The sequence below is a fragment of the Ranitomeya variabilis genome, chromosome 7, assembly GCF_051348905.1.
Source record: "Ranitomeya variabilis isolate aRanVar5 chromosome 7, aRanVar5.hap1, whole genome shotgun sequence".
In the NCBI taxonomy this organism is placed as follows: domain Eukaryota; kingdom Metazoa; phylum Chordata; class Amphibia; order Anura; family Dendrobatidae; genus Ranitomeya; species Ranitomeya variabilis.
In genome coordinates this window covers 152,707,741-152,731,428 of record NC_135238.1, presented here as the reverse complement: position 1 = coordinate 152,731,428, position 23,688 = coordinate 152,707,741, and the positions used below count along the sequence as shown (strand labels likewise).

Here is a 23,688-nt window from a genome sequence, read left to right as displayed (position 1 = left end):
GGAAACTGAGGCTACAATTTGTACAAGCTCATCGAAATTGGACAGTAGAAGATTGGAAAAACGTTGCTTGGTCTGATGAGTCTCGATTTCTGCTGCGACATTCGGATGGTAGGGTCAGAATTTGGCGTAAACAACATGAAAGCATGGATCCATCCTGCCTTGTATGGAGCATCTTTGGGATGTGCAGCCGACAAATCTGCGGCAACTGTGTGATGCTATCATGTCAATATGGACCAAAATCTGAGGAATGCTTCCAGCACCTTGTTGAATCTATGCCACGAAGAATTGAGGCAGTTCTGAAGGCAAAAGGGGGTCCAACCCGTTACTAGCATGGTGTACCTAATAAAGTGGCCGGTGAGTGAGTGTATATATATATATATATATATATATATATATATATATATATATATATATATATATATATATATATATATATATATATATATATATATATATATATATATATATATATATATATATATATATACACACACATACACACACATACATATATACACACACATATATACACACATATATACAGTATATTATATATATATATATATATAATATACTGTATATATGTGTGTATATATGTGTGTATATATATATATATATATATATATATATATATATATATATATATATATATATATATCTCGCTTTGTGTTGCCATAAAAGGAAGGGGGCCCAGACACGTTTCTTGCACAGGGGCCCCAAACTGTCAGTGTCCGCCACTGGTCAATCGTGCAATTCCTCATGCATGCACCTGACAGCTGGCTCTCAGTGGTCATCCATAGCAACAAGTACACTTTTATTCTTAGGTCAACTGAATTATGAGTGCAGCCCTGAAGCATAAAGCTGCAGTATTTTAAGTATCAATCTTTTCATCACACACTTGCCTATGATTCTAGAAATACACAGAATGTATGTTCAGTAATTAAATAGGACGTACGGTACAAGTCACCCCCACAGCCTCTTGTACCTGCCCAGTGACGAATCCTTTAATTCTAGTGTGAGGCAGCTATCCACTAGTTGATTAAGGTAAGTGTTGCCCATACGAGACAGGTCACCATAGGAAGGGCCCAGACTCTCTTTCAGAAGGTCATGGATGCTTTGAGCTGGAGGAATAAGACAGTTTATATAGAAATTATGCATTAGATGGCAGAACATTTATATATTAAAAAAAAACAAAAAAACCCACACTTTTCCAACCGCAACATGAGGCCATATGGCTGGAAAAAGAGGACCTCGGTGATCCTGAAATTAGAGGCCGCAGCTCTGACTTTGCATTGGGTCTCCTTCACAGCAGCTCATTTGCCAGCTTTTTGAGGCAAATGAGGTTTTGCTGCTGTGGAGGGGAAAACTGTGAAAGTTGCCAAAGAACAGACCCAAACAATCACAAAGCGACTGCACATCATACATACAGGGTGGCACATGTTAAGGAGCTGAAACTCCTAAACCCTTCATTCAATTTTAATGTGGATACCCTCAACTGAAAACTGAAAGTCTGAACTTCAACTGCATCTGAATTGTTTTGTTTAAAATTCATTGTGGTAATGTCTATAACCAATTAGAAAAATGTTGTCTCTGTCCAAACATATATGGACCTAACTGTATATCAGCACTTAGTAAGGCCCCTTTCACACATCGGATTATTGCAGTCAGTCACAATCCGTTGGCTTGACGGATCCGTTACAGATTGTGAAAAACTGATGCGACGGATCAGTTTTTGTACGGATCCGACTAGCGGATCTGGCTAATTGGATCCGAGCAGTTAAAAGAAAAAAAAAAAAAAAAAATGGAATCCGTTGCTGGATTCAGTCATTTGACGGATCCGGCGCTATAGGCTTCCATTCTAGCAAATGATGGACGGCGACGGATCAGTCACTGTCAGTTTTTTCGACGTACACAAAAAAAGTTACTTTGTCCGTTGTCTCCGGCCAACGAACAAACAATTTTCGACGGATGAAACGTGAGGCCATCCATCGCAATCTGTCGCTAATACAAGTCTATGAGGAAAAAAAACGGATCCGGCGGCATTAATCGCTGTATCCGTTATTTTTTCAAAATTCGACGGATTGCGACTGATGGCAAAAAACTGATGTGTGAAAGGGGCCTAAGAATTATCACTCAAGAACAAGGCCAAATTTGGTGCTTAATTACTGAGCAGATGCTGGCTGTAATTCATAACCAGCATCTGCCTGTAACAGCAGCAACATGAGCCAATGGCGGCATTTAAATGGGAGCGATCGCCAGTGACAGTCATTGCTGAGTGAACATGGGTCACAATGGCAGTTAGGGGAATGGTGCAGGCCTGCATGGCTGCCATCTTGGTACTCCTGTGAAGTTCATCCACAGATTGGGCAACTATTTACTGCAATACTATAGGATTACAGTATATACACTGCTCAAAAAAAATAAAGGGAACACTAAAATACCATATCCTAGATATCACTGAAATAAATATTTCAGTTGCAAATCTTTATTCATTACATAGTGGAATGTGTTGAGAACAATAAAACATAAAAATGCTGAATGTAAATCAAAATGAATATCCCATGGAGGTCTGGATTTGGAATGATACTCAAAATCAAAGTGGAAAATCAAATTACAGGCTGATCCAACTTCAGTGGAAATGCCTCAAGACAAGGAAATTATGTTCAGTTGTGTCTGTGTTGCCTCCATGTGCCTGTATGACCTCCCTACAATGCCTGGGCATGCTCCTGATGAGGCAGCAGATGGTCTCCTGAGGGATCTCCTCCCAGACCTGGACTAAAGCATCCGTCAACTCCTGGACAATCTGTGGTGCAACGTGGATGGTGCGAGACATGAAGTCCCAGATGTGTTCAATCGGATTTAGGTCAGGAGAACGGGTGGGCCAGTCCATAGCTTCAATGCCTTCATCTTGAAGGAACTGCTGCACACTCTAGCCACATGAGGTCTGGCATTGTCCTGCATTAGGAGGAACCCAGGGCCAACTGCCCCAGCATATGGTCTCACAAGGGGTCTTAGGATCTCATCTCTGTATCTAATGGCAGTCAGGCTACCTCTGGCGAGCACATGGGAGGGCTGTGCGGACCTCCAAAGAAATGCCACCCCACACCATTACTGACCCACTGCCAAACCGGTCATGCTGAAGGATGTTGCAGGCAGCAGATTTCTCTCCACGGCGTCTCCAGACTCTGTTACGTCAGTCACATGTGCTCAGTGTAAACCTGCTTTCATCTGTGAAGAGCACAGGGCGCCAGTGGCGAATTTGTCAATCCTGGTGTTCTGTGGCAAATGCCAATCGTCCTGCATGGTGTGGGGCTGTGAGCACAACCCCCATCTGTAGACGTCGGGCACTCAGACCATTCTCAGAGTACGTTTCTAACCATTTGTGCAGACACATGCACGTTTGTGGCCCTGCTGGAGGTCATTTTGCAGGGCTCTGGCAGTGCTCCTCCTGTTCCTCCTTGCACAAAGGCTGAGGTAGTGGTCCTGCTGCTGGGTTGTTGCCCTCCTACAGCCACCTCCACATCTCCTGGCCTGTCTCCTGGTAGCGGCTCCAGCCTCTGGCCACCACGCTGACAGACACAGCAAACCTTCTTGCCACAGCTCGCATTGATGTGCCATCCTGGATGAACTGTGCTACCTGAGCCACTACCTGAGCCACTTGTGTAGGTTGAAGAGTCCGCCTCATGCTACCACAAGTGTGAAAGCACAACCAACCTTCAAAATTGACCAAAACATGAGCCAGAAAGCATTGGTACTGAGATGTGGTCTGTGGTCCCCACCTGCAGAACCGCTCCTTTATTGGGTGTGTCTTGATAATTGCCAATAATTTCCATCTGTTGTCTATTCCATTTGCACAACAGCATGTGAAATTGATTGTCAGTGTTGCTTCCTAAGTGGACAGTCTGATTTCACAGAAGTTTGATTTACTTGGAGTTATATTCTGTTGTTTAAGTGTTCCTTTTTTTTTTTTTTGAACAGTGTATATTTTAGGAGTCGGACTCTGCCCTGTTTTTTTTTTTTTTTTTACCAACTCTGACTTCACCAAAATGGACACTGACTCCACAGCACTGGTGTTCCTGCCTTTCTTGTTAATCACTTTTGTCTTTTCAGGTTCTAGATGACAGCAAGTTACAAGAAGTGGACGGTATATGGAAAGAATTTTAAACCCCAGAAAAAGCAAATAAAGTGTAAGTACTGAAATATCTATATCTATCTATCTATATTCTGTTAAAGTGTTCCCTATATTTTTTTGGAGCAGTGTAGTATAGAGTACTGCAAAAAAGTATAAAATACAAAAAAAACTACAGTCTTAAAGTCACCCCCTTTTTTCTAGTATTAAAAAAAAAGTAAAGAAATTAAAAAACCATATTTGGTATTGTTGTGTCTGTAAATATCTGACCCATCAAAATCCCAAATAATTTAACCTCTTCTCCCAGAGCCTGTTTTCACCTTCATGACCAGACCTCTTCTCCCAGAGCCTGTTTTCACCTTCATGACCAGGCCAATTTTTACAATTCTGACCACTGTCACTTTATGAGGTTATAACTAGTGTTGAGCGATACCGTCCGATACTTGAAAGTATCGGTATCGGAAAGTATCGGCCGATACCGGCAAAGTATCGGATCCAATCCGATACCGATACCCGATACCAATACAAGTCAATGGGACTCAAGTATCGGACGGTATTCCTGATGGTTCCCAGGGTCTGAAGGAGAGGAAACTCTCCTTCAGGCCCTGGGATCCATATAAATGTGTAAAAGAAAGAATTAAAATAAAAAATATCGCTATACTCACCTGTCCGACGCAGCCTGGACCTCAGCGAGGGAACCGGCAGCGTTGTTTGTTTAAAATTCGCGCTTTTACTTGGTTACGTGAAGTCCCGGCTTGTGATTGGTCAGGGCGGCCATGTTGCCGGGACGCGGACCAATCACAAGCCGTGACGTCACGGGAGGCTGGACACGCGCGCTTTTTAAAATGGGCGCGTGTCCAGCCTCCCGTGACGTCCCGGCTTGTGATTGGTTGCGCCGCGGTCAACCAATCACAAGCCGGGAGGCTGGACACGCGCGCATTTTAAAATTTTAAAATGGGCGCGTGTCCAGCCTCCCGGCTTGTGATTGGTTGACCGCTGCGCAACCAATCACAAGCCGGGACGTCACGGGAGGCTGGACACGCGCCCATTTTAAAAAGCGCGCGTGTCCAGCCTCCCGTGACGTCACGGCTTGTGATTGGTTAATGGCGGCCATGTTGCCGGGACGCGGACCAATCACAAAGCCGGGACGTAATTTTAAAATCCTTAAGGACCTGAAATTACGTCACGGCTTGCTGTGATTGGTTGCGTCTCCCATGTGACTGCGACGCAACCAATCACAACGCCGGAACGTAATTTTAAAATCCTGAAGGACCTGAAATTACGTCACGGCTTGCTGTGATTGGTTGCGTCCCGGTCACATGGGCGGCACGCAACCAATCACAAGCCGGGACTCACGTAAAGGAAAGAAAAGCGCGAATTTTAAACAAAGAACGCTGCCGCTTCCCTCGGTAAGGTGCAGGCTGCGTCGGAGAGGTGAGTATAGCAATATTTTTTATTTTAATTCTCTCTTTTACACATTTTTACATTAATGTTGTTTCGATACCGATACCCGATATCACAAAAATATCGGATCTCGGTATCGGAATTCCGATACAGCAAGTATCGGCCGATACCCGATACTTGCAGTATCGGAATGCTCAACACTAGTTATAACTCTAGAACACTTCAACGGATCCCACCGATTCAGAGACTGTTTTCTCTTGACATATTGTACTTTATGATACTGGTAACATTTCTTCAATATGACTTGCATTTATTTGTGGAAAAAAAAAAAAAAATGGGAATTTTGTGAAAATGCAGCAATTTTCAAACGATTAATTGTTTGCCCTTAAATCAGAGAGATATGTCACACAAAGTTAATCAACAACATTTCCCACGTCTACTTTACATTAGCACAATATTTTTAAGTTAAAAGGGTTAAAAGTTGACCAGCGATTTTCAACTAAGTTTACAATCCCCTTTTTGTTGGGACCACCTCACATTTGAAATGACTGAAGGGTCAATATGAAAGAAAATACACCAAAAGTGACACCATTCTAAAAACTGCACCCCTCAAGGTGCTCAAAAAAACATTCAAGAAGTCTATTAACCCTTCAAGTGCTTCACAAGAATTAATGGAATGTGGACGGAAAAAATGAACAGTTAATTTTTTTTTTTTTTATTTCTTCACAGGGATAACTGGAGAAAATGCATGCCAAAATTTGTTGTGCAATTTCTCCTGAGTATGCAGACACCCCATAAGCAGGTGGCGGGGGTGGGGGAAACTACTGTTTGTGTGCACAACAGAGCTCAGAAAGGCATGACGCTTTGAAACTCAGACTTTAAGGGAATGGTATGCGGGTATCATATTGATCTGTGAAAATTAAAATAATTTTTTCCCACAAAAATTTTTTAGCTGGAACTTTTTCATTTTCACAAGGATAGGAAAAAATGAACCCCAAAATCTGTTGAGCAACTTCTTTTGAGAAGCTTACTTTGCCACATTGTTTTTTGTTTTCTTCCTCTGTATCAACATGTTAGGGCATGTTAGGTTAGGCTATGGGTTGAACTAGATGGACTTAAAGTCTTCCTTCAACCTTAATAACTGTTACTATGAAAACTAATATTGAGACACAGTGCAAAGCTCAGAAGGGAAGAAGTGCCATATTGAGAGTTCAGATTTACTGGACTAGTTTGAGGAACAGCAGAACCCCCCCATAAGAGACCCCTTTTTACAAACTACACCTCTCAATTAATTCATCTAGGGGTGCAGTGATCATATTGACAAGACAGGTTAGTAACAGAATTTTATGCCATTGGGCAGTGAAGAAAAATAATTACATTTTGCTACCAAAACTTTATTTTATCCCCAAATTTTAAATTTTCACATGGAAAATGGGTAAAAATGGCACCAAAATTTGTCCAACAATTTCTGCCAAATGTAGGAAAACCCCGTATGTGGCTGTACAGTACTGCTTAGCCATACCATGAGACTCAGGAGGAACAAAGTGCTATTTGCCTCCTGAAACACAGATTTCCCTAGAATAGTTCGTGGACTCCATATACAGAGCCCCCAGAATTCCCCATCAAGTGACCTCATTTTGGAAATTATACATCTTTGGAAATCTACAGATGTAGAGACGATTTTGACTCCATGGGTGTTTTCTGGAAACAATCAAGCAGTGGATGTTGCGGAGTGACAATTGCATTTCTGTTGCAGTGACCTCTATGCCGTAGAGCCTATACATTGTGCCCAGCTCATGCTTCTGGAGACACACACTCGTAAATTAGGGGGGCTCTCATCGCTACAGCCATGCCAAACACGTAGACGCTAACTGCAGATTAGACACACTAAGGTGCTCAGAATGGAGCGAAGAATTTGCTGAATTTGTTTTTTTAGCAGGTGAGGAGCCATTTTGCTTTTCCTGAGCATTTGCACTACAAGCAACGTGGAAGCAGGGCTGTGGAGTAAGAGTCGTGGAATCGGAGCCCATTTTGGTGAAGTCTGAGTCGGTATACAATGGACCGACTTCAAAAATATATAACAAATTGAGTACAGTAGTTCAATGCAGTTTGTGGGGAATATTTTTTTCATTAGAATTTGGGAAAGTTATAAGTCCTATAAATGTCTGTCCCATTCCCGATCTAAGGTCTAGACGTTTAGCTGAGATGAATCTGTGCTGCAGTTTATGCTTATGATAAGTAGTGAAGCTCCTCATCTACAGATAAGGGGAAAAAATAAATACACAGGAAGGAATGCCTGCCTTCATCTCAGAACTTCTGGAGTGAACAGAAGACAGGATTAAGGCAAGTACTTCTTATAGCATATCTAAACTTTCAATAAACTGTGCATAAATCAATAGTCCAGTATATGTTGTCTCTGTATGCTTGATGTTTTGGTTTGTTTTTCCTCTTAGCTTATGTTTGGAGAAATTAGATGCTCTGATGACATATTCACTATACATAGAATATAAGGGGAAAAACTGTTCTCTAACATCTCAAATTCGGAAACACAGTAAGAATTGATGAGGACATATATTTGTATGTGTGTTCTGGAATATGATTCAACACAAACATACTCCCTCCCACCTCCCCTCTTCATAGACTGTGAAGAAATATGACATGAAGCATTTAGTGAGCTGTACTCGGAGTCAAGCCGGACATTGAAAGTTCAGAGTAAAGCTATCTAACATATTTTACAAACTTTATACTTGTGTCCTATTGATTTATGCAAAGATTGTTTTATTTCTATCCTAAATTATACAGTGCATGATTCCCTATTCTTGCAAGAATTTCAATATACCGTATATACTCGAGTATAAGCCGAGATTTTCAGTACATTTTTTGGGGCTGAAAGTCCCCCTCTCGGCTTATACTCGAGTCATACCCAGGGGTCGGCAGGGGAGGGGGAGCGGGGGCTGTCTAATTATACTCACTTGCACCTGGCGCGGTCCCTGCAGGTCCCTGGCTGCCCGGCGCCCCAGCTTCTTCCTGTACTTAGCGGTCACATGGTACCGCTCATTACAGTAATGAATATGCGGCTCCACCCCTATGGGAGGTGGAGCCGCATATTCATTACTGTAATGAGCGGTAACGGTGACCACTCAATACATGAAGGAGCTGCAGTGCCGGGGAAGCAGGGACTGCACTGCGCCAGGAGCTGGTGAGTATAATGGGGAGGGGGAGTGCTGCGCGATGAGTATTTGATTTTTTTTTATCGCAGCAACAACAAATGGGGCAAGTGTCTGTATGGAGCATCTATGGGGCCATAACGTTTGAGCAGCACTATATGGGGCAAGTGTCTGTATGGGGCCATAACGTTTGAGCAGCACTATATGGGTCAAGTGTCTGTATGGGGCCATAACGTTTGTGCAGCACTATATGGGTCAAGTGTCTTTATGGGGCCATAATGTTTGTGCAGCACTATATGGGTCAAGTGTCTGTATGGGGCCATAATCAACGTTTGTGCAGCACTATATGGGGCAAGTGTCTGTATTGGGCATCTTATTGGGCATAATCAACGTTTGTGCAGCACTATATGGCGCAAATATCTTTATGGATCATCTTATGGGGCCATAATCAACGTTTATGCAGCATTATATTGGGCAAATGTGTCTATGGAGCATCTTATGGGGCCATTATTAACCTTTATGCAGGATTATATGGGGCTTATTTTAATATGGAGCATCTTATGGGGCCATCATGAACTGTATGGAGCAATATATGGGGCTCCTGATTCAATATTGACATTCAAAAACACTTAACCTACTGATGTCTCAATTAATTTTACTTTTATTGGTATCTATTTTTATTTTTGAAATTTACCAGTAGCTGCTGCCTTTCCCACCCTAGGCTTATACTCGAGTCATTAAGTTTTCCCAGTTTTTTGTGGCAAAATTAGGGGGGTTGGCTTATACTCGGGTCGGCTTATACTCGAGTATATATGGTACTGACCCCACCGCTGACAATGACTCGCGTATAAGCCGAGATGGGCACTTTCAGCCTAAAAAAAAAAAAAATGGGCTGAAAATCTCGACTTATACTCGAGTTATATACGGTACCTTTTTTTTTTTTTTTTACTGGACAAAATTTTTAGAGCGAATTTACATAATTAAAAAATGTCTAAGAAACATCTTATGAAGTCAGCTGTATGTGAGCATTTCACAGTGACTCAAGATAAAAAAAAAAACATTTTGTGTCAGTGTATAAGTAATCCAGATGAAAACAAATGCTGTGATGCCAAAATCACTGCATACTCAGGCAGCGATAAAAATGTTTCTTCAAGAGTGTTCAATCTAAAAATACATTTACAACGCTGCCACATAGAAGTTTACAAAGCTGTGATTGAAAAAGATCACAGCAGCACCAAGAAACCAGAATCCAGCACTTCCTGCCAGGCAAAGGAGGAGAAAAGAGTCTCAAACATCAGTTACAAGATATTTTGAAAGTGAAAGTTACTGTAACAATGACAGCAGATGTGTTTAAAAGACAGCTCATCGAGCTGGTTGTGAAGGACAGTGCACCGTTATTATTTGCAAGAACAGCTTTTACAGATCTTAATGAAGAAATGACCCGCAAACTTGGTGTTTCTCTGGAAAGAGAAAACATTAGAAAATTAATGATTGAAGAAGCCCTTAACCAAAAAGAAGATCTTAAAAAGACTCTCGAGAGATGCTTTGTGTTTCCTAAAATGGATGCCTGCACATGTCACAGAGAGAACTATTTTGCTATCCACATTCGTTATTTGTGACAACAAAAAAATTGTTACTAACACGCTGGCAGTAAAAGATACTATAGTTTATCACAGCAACCAGTTTCTCCAGACCTTAGAGGAAAAACTTCTGCAAGATTATGAACTCACAAAAGAACGGGTTCTTGCTATTGTAACTGATAGTGCTTCAAACAGAAGTACAATTAAACTGATGAATGAGAATAATGAAGGTGAACAGCAGCTAGAAGAACATTTCACACTCACTATGTTGGAGATGGAAGGCCACAGTCCTGTTCCCATAACGGAGGAACAAACAGATATTACTACAGAAGAACAGCAAAATTATTCTTTACAATTAGATAATATAGTTGAAGCTGCTTCACACCTCTTTCCTATTCATCACGAGCTGTGTTGTGCACACACTGCAGCTGGCAATAAGAGATAGCTGCAAGAGGGACATGATGGAACTCTGATTAGCAAAATGAGGAAATTGGCTATTGCTGCCAGAACCCCTAAAATTGATTCCATCTTGAAGAGACGTGCTGGAAAAGGGGCAATAGTGGATCAAGCCTCTCGGAGGGGCAGCACCTATTTAATGACTGAGCGATCGCTTGAGCTGAAACCCTTCCTTGTAGATATGGCCAACCCTCAGGTAACACTACTTGAAGTTGATTGGACACAGGTGGCTGAATTGAAGGAATTTCTTCATCGCCCATTTACAGTGACTAAAAAGTTACAAGCTGAGGATTTAACTCCTGGCATTTTTATAAAGGAGTGGAAGAACTTGTTGTTTTGCCTGTCCCAAAGAGGAGGTTTAAGCACAGATGGCATTGCCGTTTCAATGAAACAGAGAGAGACAATGCTATTAGAAAATAAAATTCTTCTGGCAGCTGTTTATGCGGACCCGAGTCATCGTATATTGTAGGATGATCAACAGCTTACTAAAGGAAAAGAAGCTCTGATTGAGGTAGCAGTTAGGATGAGTGGGCTACAGGACAGCCAAGAGCAAGAGGACTCGGGTCCTGCCAGTGCTGCTGCCGTTTCTTCATCCTCATCAGATGAGGAATTTGATTTAGACAAGTATTTGGATGAAATGGAGCAGGGAAAAAAAGATTCCACTCCCATAGAAAATAGATTGACCATATTTCAGCAAAAGTTTTCTACTTCTTTGAGAGCAAATGAAGAGCGTTCATCAAAACTGACTGCATGAGGAAATTCCTTTATACCCTGAAATTGTTAAAGATGTTGCCCATGTGGTTACTGTTTTGCCACCAACCCAAGTTAGTGTAGATACGTTGTTCTCTAGCCTTAATTACCATATATACTCGAGTATAAGCTGAGATTTTCAGCCCATTTTTTTAGGCTGAAAGTGCCCCCCTCGGCTTATACTTGAGTCACTGTCCCTGGGGAGGTCGGCGGGGGAGGGGGAGTAGCGGCTGTCACATACTCACCTGCTCCTGGCACCGTCCCTGCATCTCCGATGGTCTCCAGGCACCGGCAGCTCTTCCAGCTTTGAGCGGTCACATGGTACCGCTCATTACAGTAATGAATATGGACGCTACTCCATTCCCATAGGAGTGGAGCCACATATTCATTACTGTAATGAGCGGTACCAGTGACCGCTCAAATCTGGAAGAGCTGCCGCGCCCGGAGACAATCAGGGAAGCTGCCAGGGACCGCGCCAGGAGCAGGTGAGTATAATGGGTAGCACGGAGATATTCACCTGTCCTCGTTCCACAGCCGGGTGCCGTCTTCCACCTGTGACGCTCAGGTCAGAGGGCACGATGACGTGGTTAGTGCGCGCCCTCTGCCTGAGCGTCAGTGCGGATTTCGTGGAAGACACAGCGGCGCCCGGCGGTGGAACGGGGAAAGGTGACTATAGCAAGTGCCGGAGGCCTGAGCGACAAGAGACGAGTATGTCTTTTTTTTTTTTTTTTTTAAATCACAGCAACAGCACATGGGGCATAATTGTCACGGGAGACCTAGGTATGCAAGAGCTAATGACCCGGGCCCCTGCGATTTCTCTCAGACTAGGGAAACCCTGACTGACCCTCTCCCAGAGTTTACACTGATGGTGTGCATGTCTGGGCCTCCACCCTCACCCTGTCTCCTGTTTCAACCCTAGGCTGAAACCACCACCCACCACCCAGTGAAGAGACCACACACCAATACCCACAGTTAGCACAGACAAGGATAACGGAAAAATATGCAACACGCCGCAGTCACTCAGGAATACACTAAGTGCACAGGGCAAAATAAAAACAAAATATAGGAAGGAGAAAATAAGACAAAGGGAAATACACCACCAGCAACGATACTCCAACTCCTAGCTCACCACTCCAGACCGAGATAACCAAGCACAAGACTGAAGCTATAATCGGCGACGCCCAATGTTCAGAAGAACTATTTAAAGGCAGTAGGCGTGGCCCAGCTTCCAATCCGAGCACCAGCTAAATTAACCTCGGACCAGCTAGATAAAATCTAGCCGACGCCACTGAGCACATAGTGGACAAAAGCGGAATTACCGCTGTCTGTCGAACGCCCTGGTATGAACAGCGATTGACATGACAGGACCCCGCCTTCTACGAGGGACCCCAGGGCCCTCACGGCTTATAGGACCCAGCTTGTCTGGATGACGGCGGTGAAACATACTGACCAGCCGATCCGCATGAACGTCCGAGCCTGGTACCCAGGACCTTTCCTCAGGCCCATAACCACGCCAGTGTACCAAGTACTGTAAAGTGCGGCGCACTACACGAGAGTCAACCACCTTGGAGACTTCGAATTCCAAATTACCATCCACCAAGACTGGAGAAGGCATTGGTGTCGCGTCCACAAGACCCACCACCTTTTTTAGCAACGATCTGTGGAACACGTTGTGTATCTTATACACCGTAGGAAGCTCCAACGGGTACGCTACTGGGTTAATGACGGCGGCGACCCTAAATGGACCAATAAACCTAGGACCCAATTTAAGGGATGGTATTTTGAGTCTTATGTTTTTTATGGATAACCACACCCAGTCATCCACAGTCAGGTCCGGACCTGGCACACGCCTACTGTCAGCCACACGTTTGTACCTAGCACCCACACTCAACAGGCGCTGTTTAACTCTCCTCCAGACTGATGATAATTGTGCTTCTAACTGGTCTTCCTCCTGGACGCCGGAAGAGCCCCCCTGACTCAAAGTACAAAATTGAGGATGAAGCCCGTAAACACAAAAAAAACGGAGACTCCCCAGAAGACTCCTGGCGGTGATTATTGATGGCAAACTCAGCCAAAGGAAGGAACATCGACCACTCCTCCTGGTTATCAGAAACAAAGCAGCATAAGTACTGTTCCAAATTTTGGTTCATACGGTCGGTCTAACCATTTGACTGAGGATGAAACACCGAAGAATGAGACAACTTGATCCTCAGCCGTGAACAAAATGCTTTCCAAAATTTTGCCACAAACTGAGACCCCCTATCAGAAACGATGTCAGACGGAACCCCATGAAGTCTGACCACCTCCTGCACAAATACCTGAACCAGAGTCTTAGCGTTAGGCAACGAAGGCAAAGACACAAAGTGTGACATTTTTGAGAACCGATCAACAATCAAGATGACCGTGTTCCCAGCTGAGGAGGGCAAGTCAGTGATAAAATCCATGGAGATTTCCGTCCATGGCTTACTAGGTACCTCGAGGGGAAGTAGTGTGCCAACAGGACGGGAGCGGGGCGTCTTAGCCCTAGCGCACGTGGTGCAAGCTGACACGTATGAGACCACGTCCTGTCGGATCTTGGGCCACCAAAACAGATGTGACACCAACTCCAAGGTACCCCTAACCCCTGGGTGGCCAGCCAGGACAGCATCATGATGCTCCGCCAAAACCTTTAAGCGGAGATGAAGCGGTACAAACGTTTTGTTGATGGGAAGCTCAGATGGTACCTCCTCCTGGGCCTCGGCAATCTCAGCCTCAACCTCGGTAGTGAGCCGAAACCACAACACCCTTTTGGAGGATGGGTACTGGATCTTCCCGAGGTTCTCCCCCCGGAAAACACCTGGACAGAGCATCCGCCTTAGTGTTTTTAGACCCAGGTCTGTAAGTGACAACAAAGTTGAACCGCGTGAAAAACAATGCCCAGCGAGCCTGCCTGGGAGATAGACGCTTGGCAGACTCCAAATAAAGCAAATTCTTATGGTCGGTAATAACAGTAACCTGATGAACCGACCCCTCCAAGAAGTGTCGCCATTCCTCAAAGGCCAATTTGATTGCCAACAACTCCCTGTTGCCGATATCGTAGTTACGTTCGGCGGGCGACAGTTTCTTGGAAAACTATGCGCATGGTCGCAAACCGCTCAAGGATGAGCCTTGTGACAGCACCGCCCCCACCCCAACCTCCGACGCATCGACTTCCACAACAAAAGGTTTCGATACGTCTGGCTGCACAAGAATGGGGGCCGAAACAAAACTGTTTTTAAGAAATTCAAATGCGCGCACAGCGGCCTCAGGCCAAACGGAGAAATTGGTACCCTTTTTAGTCATGTCTGTTAGCGGTTTAGCAATGATAGGAAAATCTTTGATAAACTTCCTATAGTAGTTAGAAAACCCAAGGAACCGCTGAAGTGCTTTTAGGTTATCAGGCCGTTCCCAATGCAACACCGCTTGCACCTTAGCGGCGTCCATTTTGAAACCAGAAGCAGACACAATATAACCCAAGAAAGGCAACTCCTGAACCGAAAAAACACATTTCTCAAGTTTTGCATATAGCTTATTCTCTCTGAGAAGCTGTAACACCTGCCTGACATGATCTAAATGAGTATCACGGTCGCAAGAATATATGAGGATGTCATCTAGGTACACAATAACGAATTTCCCCAAAACATGCGAGAACACATCATTAATGAAATGTTGAAACACTGCAGGTGCGTTTGTCAACCCAAATGGCATCACCAAATTTTCAAAATGACCCTCAGGGGTATTAAAAGCAGTCTTCCACTCATCACCTTGACGGACTCTTATGAGGTTCTACGCCCCCTGAGGTCAAGCTTGGTAAACCACTTAGCACCTGCCACCTGGTTGAACAAATCCGGTATCAATGGCATAGGGTATGGATCACGAACCGTAATCTGGTTTAACTCCCTGAAATCCAGACAAGGGCATAGTCCGCCATCTTTCTTCTTAACGAAGAAGAACCCTGCTGCCACTGGCGAGGATGAAGGCCTGATGTGCCCTTTGCTCAAACTTTCAGCAATGTAATCCTTTAGCGCTTGTCTCTCCGGACCGGAGATGTTAAACATCCTTGCTTTAGGCAATTTGGCCCCTGGTTTAAACCTGATAGTACAGTCATAGGAGCGATGTGGTGGCAACTCTGAACAACCCTTCTCAGAGAACACATCCACAAAATCCAGAAGTGACTCAGGAACGCTTGAAGTCACAGCAGACACATGTGGCCAAGCAATTCTCCTGGCAGAATTCGCTCCACTGAATTATGTCCTGAGTTTTCCAGTCAATAACCGGGTTGTGCATAGACAACCATGGAAAACCCAGAACCAATTGTGCTGGAAGACTCTTGAGCACCTTACATGTAACCTGCTCGAAATGAAGAACCCCAATGTGGAGTTTCACCTCAGCCACAAACTCAGTAATCTCCCCCTGTGGGAGAGGAGCAGCATTGATGGTGACCACGCGGATAGGATAAGGCAGTTTTTCAACCCTAAAACCGGCTGTGCGCGCAAACTCCTCATCAATGAGATTTGTGGCAGAACCACTATCCACAAAAACCGTGATTGGCAGCTCTCTGCCAGCGACAATAACTTTGGCAGGGAGCATGCATTGAGAAACCACCATGGAGGATATGCATAAGCTCAGATTGGACTCCTCCACACCCTCTGAGCTTAGAAGTTTTCCGCCGTTGCGTTTTTCTTTTACAGCAGAGGACAAATATTAACAAAATGACCAGTTTTACCGCAGTAAAAACAGGCTCCCTGCTTCCTGAGCACAGGGGCTTGATGCTTAACATGTGACACCCCTGCGATTTGCATAGGTTCCGTGGGCTCACCTGCAGCAACCTCACGTGAACCTAAACCTTCTCCCACAGGTGGCTTCTCATGCTCCCCCTGACGCAAACGGCGATCAATGCGGACAACAAGACTCATAGCGGAATCTAGAGAAGCAGGAGTCTCGTACATAAGGAGGGCTTTTTTAACCCTTCCAGAAACCCCATGAATAAACTGACACCGCAGTGCGGGATCATTCCACTGAGTGTCAACCGCCCAGCGGCGAAATTCAGAACAGTAATCCTCTGCAACACGCTCCCCCTGGCGAATAGTGCGTATCTTAGATTCTGCTAGAGCCATTCTGTCAGGATCATCGTAAATGTGTCCAAGAACAGAAAAAAAAAAACTCTCCACAAAGTTAAATGCAGCAGAATCAGATGGCAAAGAAAACGCCCATGCTTGGGGGTCCCCGTTTAATAATGACAACACCAGGCCCACACGCTGAGCCTCATTACCTGAGGAGATCGGACGCATCCGAAAATACAGTTTTCAAGCTTCACGAAAAGTAACAAATTTACTGCGTTCCCCAGTAAACTTTTCAGGCAAAGGAAACTTAGGCTCAGCAACTCTACCTGTCACTCCGGCTTGCACATTAGATACTGCTAGTCCCTGTTGCTGCACTGCCCCCCTCAACTCAGTGACCTGTAGGGACAGCGCCTCCAACTGGCGGGTTATGGAATTCATGGGATCCATGGAATTAAAATAATGTTGGCCGATTATAATGTCACGGGAGATCTAGGTATGCAAGAGCTAATGACCCGGGCCCCTGCAATTTCTCTCAGACTAGGGAAACCCTGACTGACCCTCTCCCAGAGTTTACACTGATGGTGTGCATGTCTGGGCCTCCACCCTCACCCTGTCTCAACCCTAGGCTGAAACCACCACCCACCACCCAGTGAAGAGACCACACACCAATACCCACAGTTAGCACAGACAAGGATAACGGAAAAATATGCAACACGCCGCAGTCACTCAGGAATACACTATAAGTGCACAGGGCAAAATAAATACAAATATAGGAAGGAGAAAATAAGACAAAGGGAAATACACCACCAGCAACGATACTCCAACTCCTAGCTCACCACTCCAGACCGAAATAACCAAGCACAAGACTGAAGCTATAATCGGGGACGCCAAATGTTCAGAAGAACTATTTAAAGGCAGTAGGCGTGGCCCAGCTTCCAATCCGAGCACCAGCTAAATTAACCCCGGACCAGCTAGATAAAATCTAGCCGACGCCACTGAGCACATAGTGGACAAAAGCGGAATTACCGCTGTCTGTCGAACGCCCTGGTATGAACAGCATCCGACATGACAATAATAGTCTATGGAGCATCTTATGGGGCCATAATCAGCATTTGTGGAGCATTATATGGGGCAAATGTGTCAATGGAGCATCTTATGGGGCCATAATTAGCATTTGTGCAGCATTATACGGGGCAAATGTCTGTATGGAGCATCTTATGAAGCCATAATCAGTATTTGTGCATTATATGGGGCAAATGTCGGTATGGAGCATCTTTTGGGGTCATAATCAGTATTTGTGCAGCATTATATGGGGCAAATGTCTGTATGGAGCATCTTATGGGGTCTTAATCAACATTTGTGCAGCATTATATGTGGTATATTTTAATATGGAGCATCTTATGGGCCCATCATAAATTTTATGGCGCATTATATGGGGCGTATTTTGTATGGAGCATCTTATGGGGCCCATCATGTACTGTATGGAGCTTTATATAGGGCTCCTGATTCAATATGGATATTCAAAAACACTTAACCTACTGAGGTCTCAATTAATTTTACTTTTATTGGTATCTATTTTTATTTTTGACATTTACCGGTAGCTGCTGCATTTTCCACCCTAGGCTTATGCTCGAGTCATTAAGTTTTCCCTGTTTTTTGTGGCAAAATTAGGGGTCTCGGCTTATACCCGGGTCAGCTTATACTAGAGTATATACGGTAGGTCAGATTTGAGGTAATCTATAAAGGAGGATCTGATGGAGGAGATACTATTTCTCAGAACAAATTCATAGACTGCACAAATGTTATTCAGTACATTTTTGTTGAAAAATTTTCCCCGCTTATTGCATAGTGTTTAATAAATTGTAAATATGTAAAAGTTTGTGTTCCAAAGTTGTATTCCAATATATTTTATGTTCTATCTAAAGGCTTGATTATTGTATCAATGATTAAAAGCCTGATGTTACTATTTTACTACAGTAAATGTATCACTTAAACGTGAGCCGTGTATGAGGGAGTCAGAGTTGGAGTCATGGAAATTGAGGAGTCTGAGTTGGAAGTTTGGCTTACCGACTCCACAGCACTGCGTGGAAGCCCCCTATATTTCCATTAACAGATGATGACGGACCGCAGTGGGGACTTGCCTTTTTTGGGGAGTGGGTTGAAGCTTTTATTTGGAACACTTTACATAACATTTTGGATCACATTTATCCAGCACTCTACACTGAGCAAGTACATTGGGGTTTCCATCTAAATCTGAGTGACAAAATTCAGATGAAATCCCGAGGGAGTCACTCGCTATAATGAGGCAGCAGTGTTACTCTGAACTCCGTCTGGCCTCTGTTCAGTGGTGTCCTTTTTTCAGAATTGCACAAAACTGTTGCGGACCACGCTTTTTTTGAACCGCCTAAAAAGACAGACACCGGTGGATCATTGGGAGGACACGATGTCTCAATCTGCCTCATTATAGGGAATCTTCCGCCGGTTGTTCAGTGTCAAACATATTTCAGAGATTTACACGGAAACCCCGGTATCTGCGCTCAGCGTAGAGCGCAGGATAAAAGTGCACCAAGCCTTACTGCCATCTTTGGGACGCAGAATGAACAAATCAACAGCAGGTGAAGAATTGGTTTTACTTATTACACCATTTCTCGTGCAGTACAAGTGATTAGATGACTTTATTCTTTGGGTCGGTGGAATTACAGCGATGAGATTTATATTGTTTCTCTCTTTGGCAGCTGTTAAACAAAAAAAAAAACAAACGCTTTTTTGGCAAAAACTAGTTTTTGCATCGCCATATTTTGAGAGCTATAATTTTCCCATATTTCGGTCGACAGTGTCATGTGAGGGATTACTTTTTGCAGAACGATTTGATGTTTTTATTTGTACCATATTCGGTCACGTGACTTTCTGATCGCTTTCAATTCCAATTTTTGGGAAGCAGAATCAACAAAAACAGCAATACAGGAATTGTTTAATAGGTTTTTTTTCATGTCGTTACGCAAGTGATAAAATTGGTAAGGCAGCTTTATTCTTCGGGTCAGTACAATTACAGCGATACCACTTTTATATCTTTTTTTATGCTTTGGCACTTTTACACAAACTATTTTATAGAACAAAAGGAGCTTTGCTATGCTTTACAAACTGTCAGCACTGCTACATCATGCTCTGTGCAGGATATAGTATGTTTGATAACTCTGGTGAATAGGATGTAGTCATGACGACATCAGATCACCATGGCAAAGATCAGGCTCTTGCGATGATGTCGTGGGGGTGCTAAATGCTGTGATCAATACAGATTACAGCATTTAGCGGGTTCAAGTGCCGGTGCAGGCAGTGCTGCTAGCACTGAGTGCCGGGAGTCAGCTGTCAGAATCAGCTGATAACTGGCAGCTATTGCCTGCGCACAGCCTTCTGTGCACAGGAGATCGCCATGACGTACATATACTGCATCGGTCAGGAAGTACTGCCCTACCATGACGTATATATACTGCAAGTGTCAGGTAGGGGTTAAACTGCATGTTAGAGGCTGAAAAAAAAAAAAAAAAAAAAAAAAAAAAAAACACATAATAGTTAAATACTTTTGTGTTACCATTTTCTGTGATCCATAATATTTACGTTTTTCCATTGATGAATCTATGCAAAGGCTTATTTTCTGCTTGCCAACCTGTGGTTTTTATTGATACATGTACAATGTTTTGATCGCTTTTTTTTTTTTTTTAGCGCATTTTTGTGGGAACTGGGGCTATTACATATACATTTTCTTCTCAAATTTGTGCTGACAAATGGGGATGGAGGGAAATTTAAAAGGATTTGTTTATTCTAACACTTTAAATACTTTTCTATCCCATTATTTTCTTGTCCCCAAATGCTACCATTTTGCGTATACAGCTCCTGTGAAAACCTCTTGTTCTCTTTGGTTCACCCTTTTACGGCATTAGCCGTACATGTACGGCACCACGGGAGGGCGTTCCTGCAAACCAACGTACATACAGTATATGGCACTGATTGCGTCGGCTCACTAGCAGAGCCTGCGATATCATCAGCGAGCGTCAGCTATATTTTATAGCCAACGTCCTGTAGAAACACCCACGACTGGTGCCAATTACGGCCTTTAACCCCACTGATGCCACTGTCGATAGTGACCGTGACATTGAGCGGCATAGCAGAAGGAGGAAGCTCCCTAACTGCTCCAATCGGCACAAGGAGATTGTGATCATGCTGTGCCGATGGCCTCCATGGTGACTCAAGTCCAACAGATGGCCGCAGGGTCACCCAAGTACAGTGGCCTGTGAGGTACTGCTCAGAGCAGAATCTTACACGCTTCCTCCCTATGTAGAGAGACTGATTTAATGCCCTGCAATGATAAAGCATTGTAAAGTATTAGAACCGCGATCCATTGAACGACCCAATGTATAAAACTGAAACTATACAACTAGTTAAGCCCTTCAGTGACCACCAGAAAAAAAAAAAAAAAATGATATAGCAATAAATGTCATGGCAATTTTGCACTCACATAGGCTGGGAGCGTGATAGCCATCGGGTGTCAGCTGATTTTGACAGCTGACACCCAGCACACAGTGCAAGAGCAGTGCGCGCACCGCTCCAGTCACTATAATCCCTTGATCACAGCATTTAGCAGGCATGCAGAGGGAGAGAGCTCCCTCTGCACTCCGAGCAGCACACCAGTGAAGTAATCGCAAGGACCAGATCATTGTTATGGTGATCTCATTTCGTCATGACATCAGGCACTATAGTAACATAACATAATAACAAAGTTAGCAAGGCCGAAAAAAGAAATTTGTCCATCCAGTTCAGCCTATATTCTGTCAGAATAAATCCCCAGATCTAAGTCCTTCTAAAGAATCTAGTAACTGTAAGATACAATATTGTTACGCTCCAAGAAGATATCCAGGCCTCTCTTGAACCCTTCAACTGAGTTCGTCATCATCACCACCTCCTCAGTCAAGGAATTCCAGATTCTCACTGCCCTAACAGTAAAGAATCCTCTTCTATGTTGGTGGAAAATCCTTGTCTCCTCCAGACACAGAGAATGCCCCCTTGTGACCGTCACCTTCCTTGGTATAAAGAGATACTCAGAGATATTTGTATTGTCCCCTTATATACTTATACATGGTTATTAGATCGCCCCTCGGTATTTTTTCTAGACTAAATAATCCTAATTTTGCTAATCTCCCTGGGTAATGTAGTTCCCCATCCCCTTTATTAATTTTGTTGCCCTCCTTTGTACTCGCTCTAGTTCCATTATATCCTTCCTGAGCACTGGTGCCCAAAACTGTACACAGTACTCCATGTGCGGTCTAACCAGGGATTTGTACAGAGGCAGTATAATGCTCTCATCATGTGTATTCAGACCTCTTTTAATGCACCCCATGATCCCGTTTGCCTTGGCAGCTGCTGCCTGGCACTGGCTGCTCCATGTAAGTTTATCATTAACTAGGATCCCCCAAATCCTTCTCCGTGTAGAATTTACCCAGTGGTTTCCCGTTCAGTGTGTAATGATGATATTGATTTTCTCTTCTCATGTGTATAACCTTACGTTTATCATTGTTAAACAGCATCTGACACCTTTCGGCCCAAGTTTCCAACTTATCCAGATCCATCTGTAGCAGAAGACCATCTGCTCTTGCATTGACTGCTTTACATAGTTTTGTATCATCTGCAAATATCGATATTTTACTGTGTAAACCTTCTACCAGATCGTTAATAAATATGTTGAAGAGAACAAGTCCCAACATGGACCCCTGCGGTACCCCACTGATCACAGCCACCCAGTTAGAGCCTATACCATATATAACCACCCTCTGCTTTCTATCAATAAGCCAGTTACTTACCCATTTACACACATTTTCCCTCAGACCCAGCATTCTCATTTTGTGTACCAACCTCTTGTGTGGCATGGTATCAAACGCTTTGGAAAAATCAAGATATACCATGTCCAATAACTCACCTTGGCCCAGTCTATAGCTTACCATCCAGACCCGGAGATTTATCTATTTTAATGTTATTTAGCCGGTTTCGCACCTCTTCTTGAGTTAGATTGGTGACCCTTAATATAGGGTTTTGTTGTTTTTTTTTGTTTCTCGGCATTTCATTTTCCACCGAGAATACCGTGGAGAAGGTGGTGTTTAATAGATTAGCTTTTTCCTTGTCATCTATAACCATTCTTTCCTCACAACTGTTTTAAGGGGCCTACACTTTCACCTATGATTCTTTTACTATTGACATAGTTGAAGAACAGTTTGGGATTAGTTTTACTCTCCTTAGCAATGTGCTTCTCCCTTTCCTTTTTGGCAGCTTTAGTTAGTTTTTTAGATAAAGTATTTTTCTCCCTATAGTTTTTTAGAGCTTCAACTGTGCCATCCTGCTTTAGTTTAAATGCTTTCTTTTTACTGTTAATTGCCCCTCTTACTACTTTGTTTAGCCACATTGGGTTTTTCCTATTTCTTGTCCTTTTATTCCTACAAGGTATAAACTGCTTACAGTGCCTATTTAGGATGTTCTTAAACATTTCTCATTTATTATCTGTATTCTTATTTCTGAGGATATTGTCCCAGCCAACCAGATTAAGGGCATCTCTAAGCTGGTCAAACTTTGCTTTCCTAAAGTTCAGTGTTTTTGTGACTCTCAGACAAGTCCCCATAGCGAAAGACAAGTGAAACTGTACAATATTGTGGTCGCTATTTCCTAGATGCTCCACGACCTGCAGATTTGTTATTCTGTCAGGTCTATTAGATAGTATTAAGTCTAAAAATGCTGCTCCTCTGGTTGGATTCTGCACCAATTGTGAAATAATTTTTCTTGGTTATTAAGCAGAAAGTTGTTTCCTTTATGGGTTTCGCAGGTCTCTGTTTCACAGTTAAAATCCCCCCACTAGCAAGTTAGCTAGAATATAATCCATGTATGATGCAACCAACTTTTGTCAGAACAACACTGACAGTTCTAGTGCATTGCAATGCACTAAGAACCGCGATCAGACTGCAGAAAGTAAAAGTCCCACGGAGAGACTTTCATACTGACCGGAACAAAGTTGCCTTAATAATTTTACCACATGCAGAATGGCATTTAAAAAATTTAAAAAAAAAAAACGCAAACATTTCTTG

At 43.4% G+C, this 23,688-nt stretch overlaps 1 protein-coding gene across 2 annotated transcripts in view; it reads right to left on the bottom strand.

Annotated features, from left to right (window-relative positions):
• Positions 1–23,688, bottom strand: part of HAUS1 (HAUS augmin like complex subunit 1) — an 85,945-nt gene that overhangs the window by 18,063 nt on the left and 44,194 nt on the right. For both annotated transcript variants that reach the window (XM_077272087.1, XM_077272086.1), the window contains exon 3: positions 986–1,121. In XM_077272087.1, the coding sequence (XP_077128202.1) occupies positions 986–1,121 (136 nt within the window). The remainder of the gene's footprint in view (positions 1–985; positions 1,122–23,688) is intronic.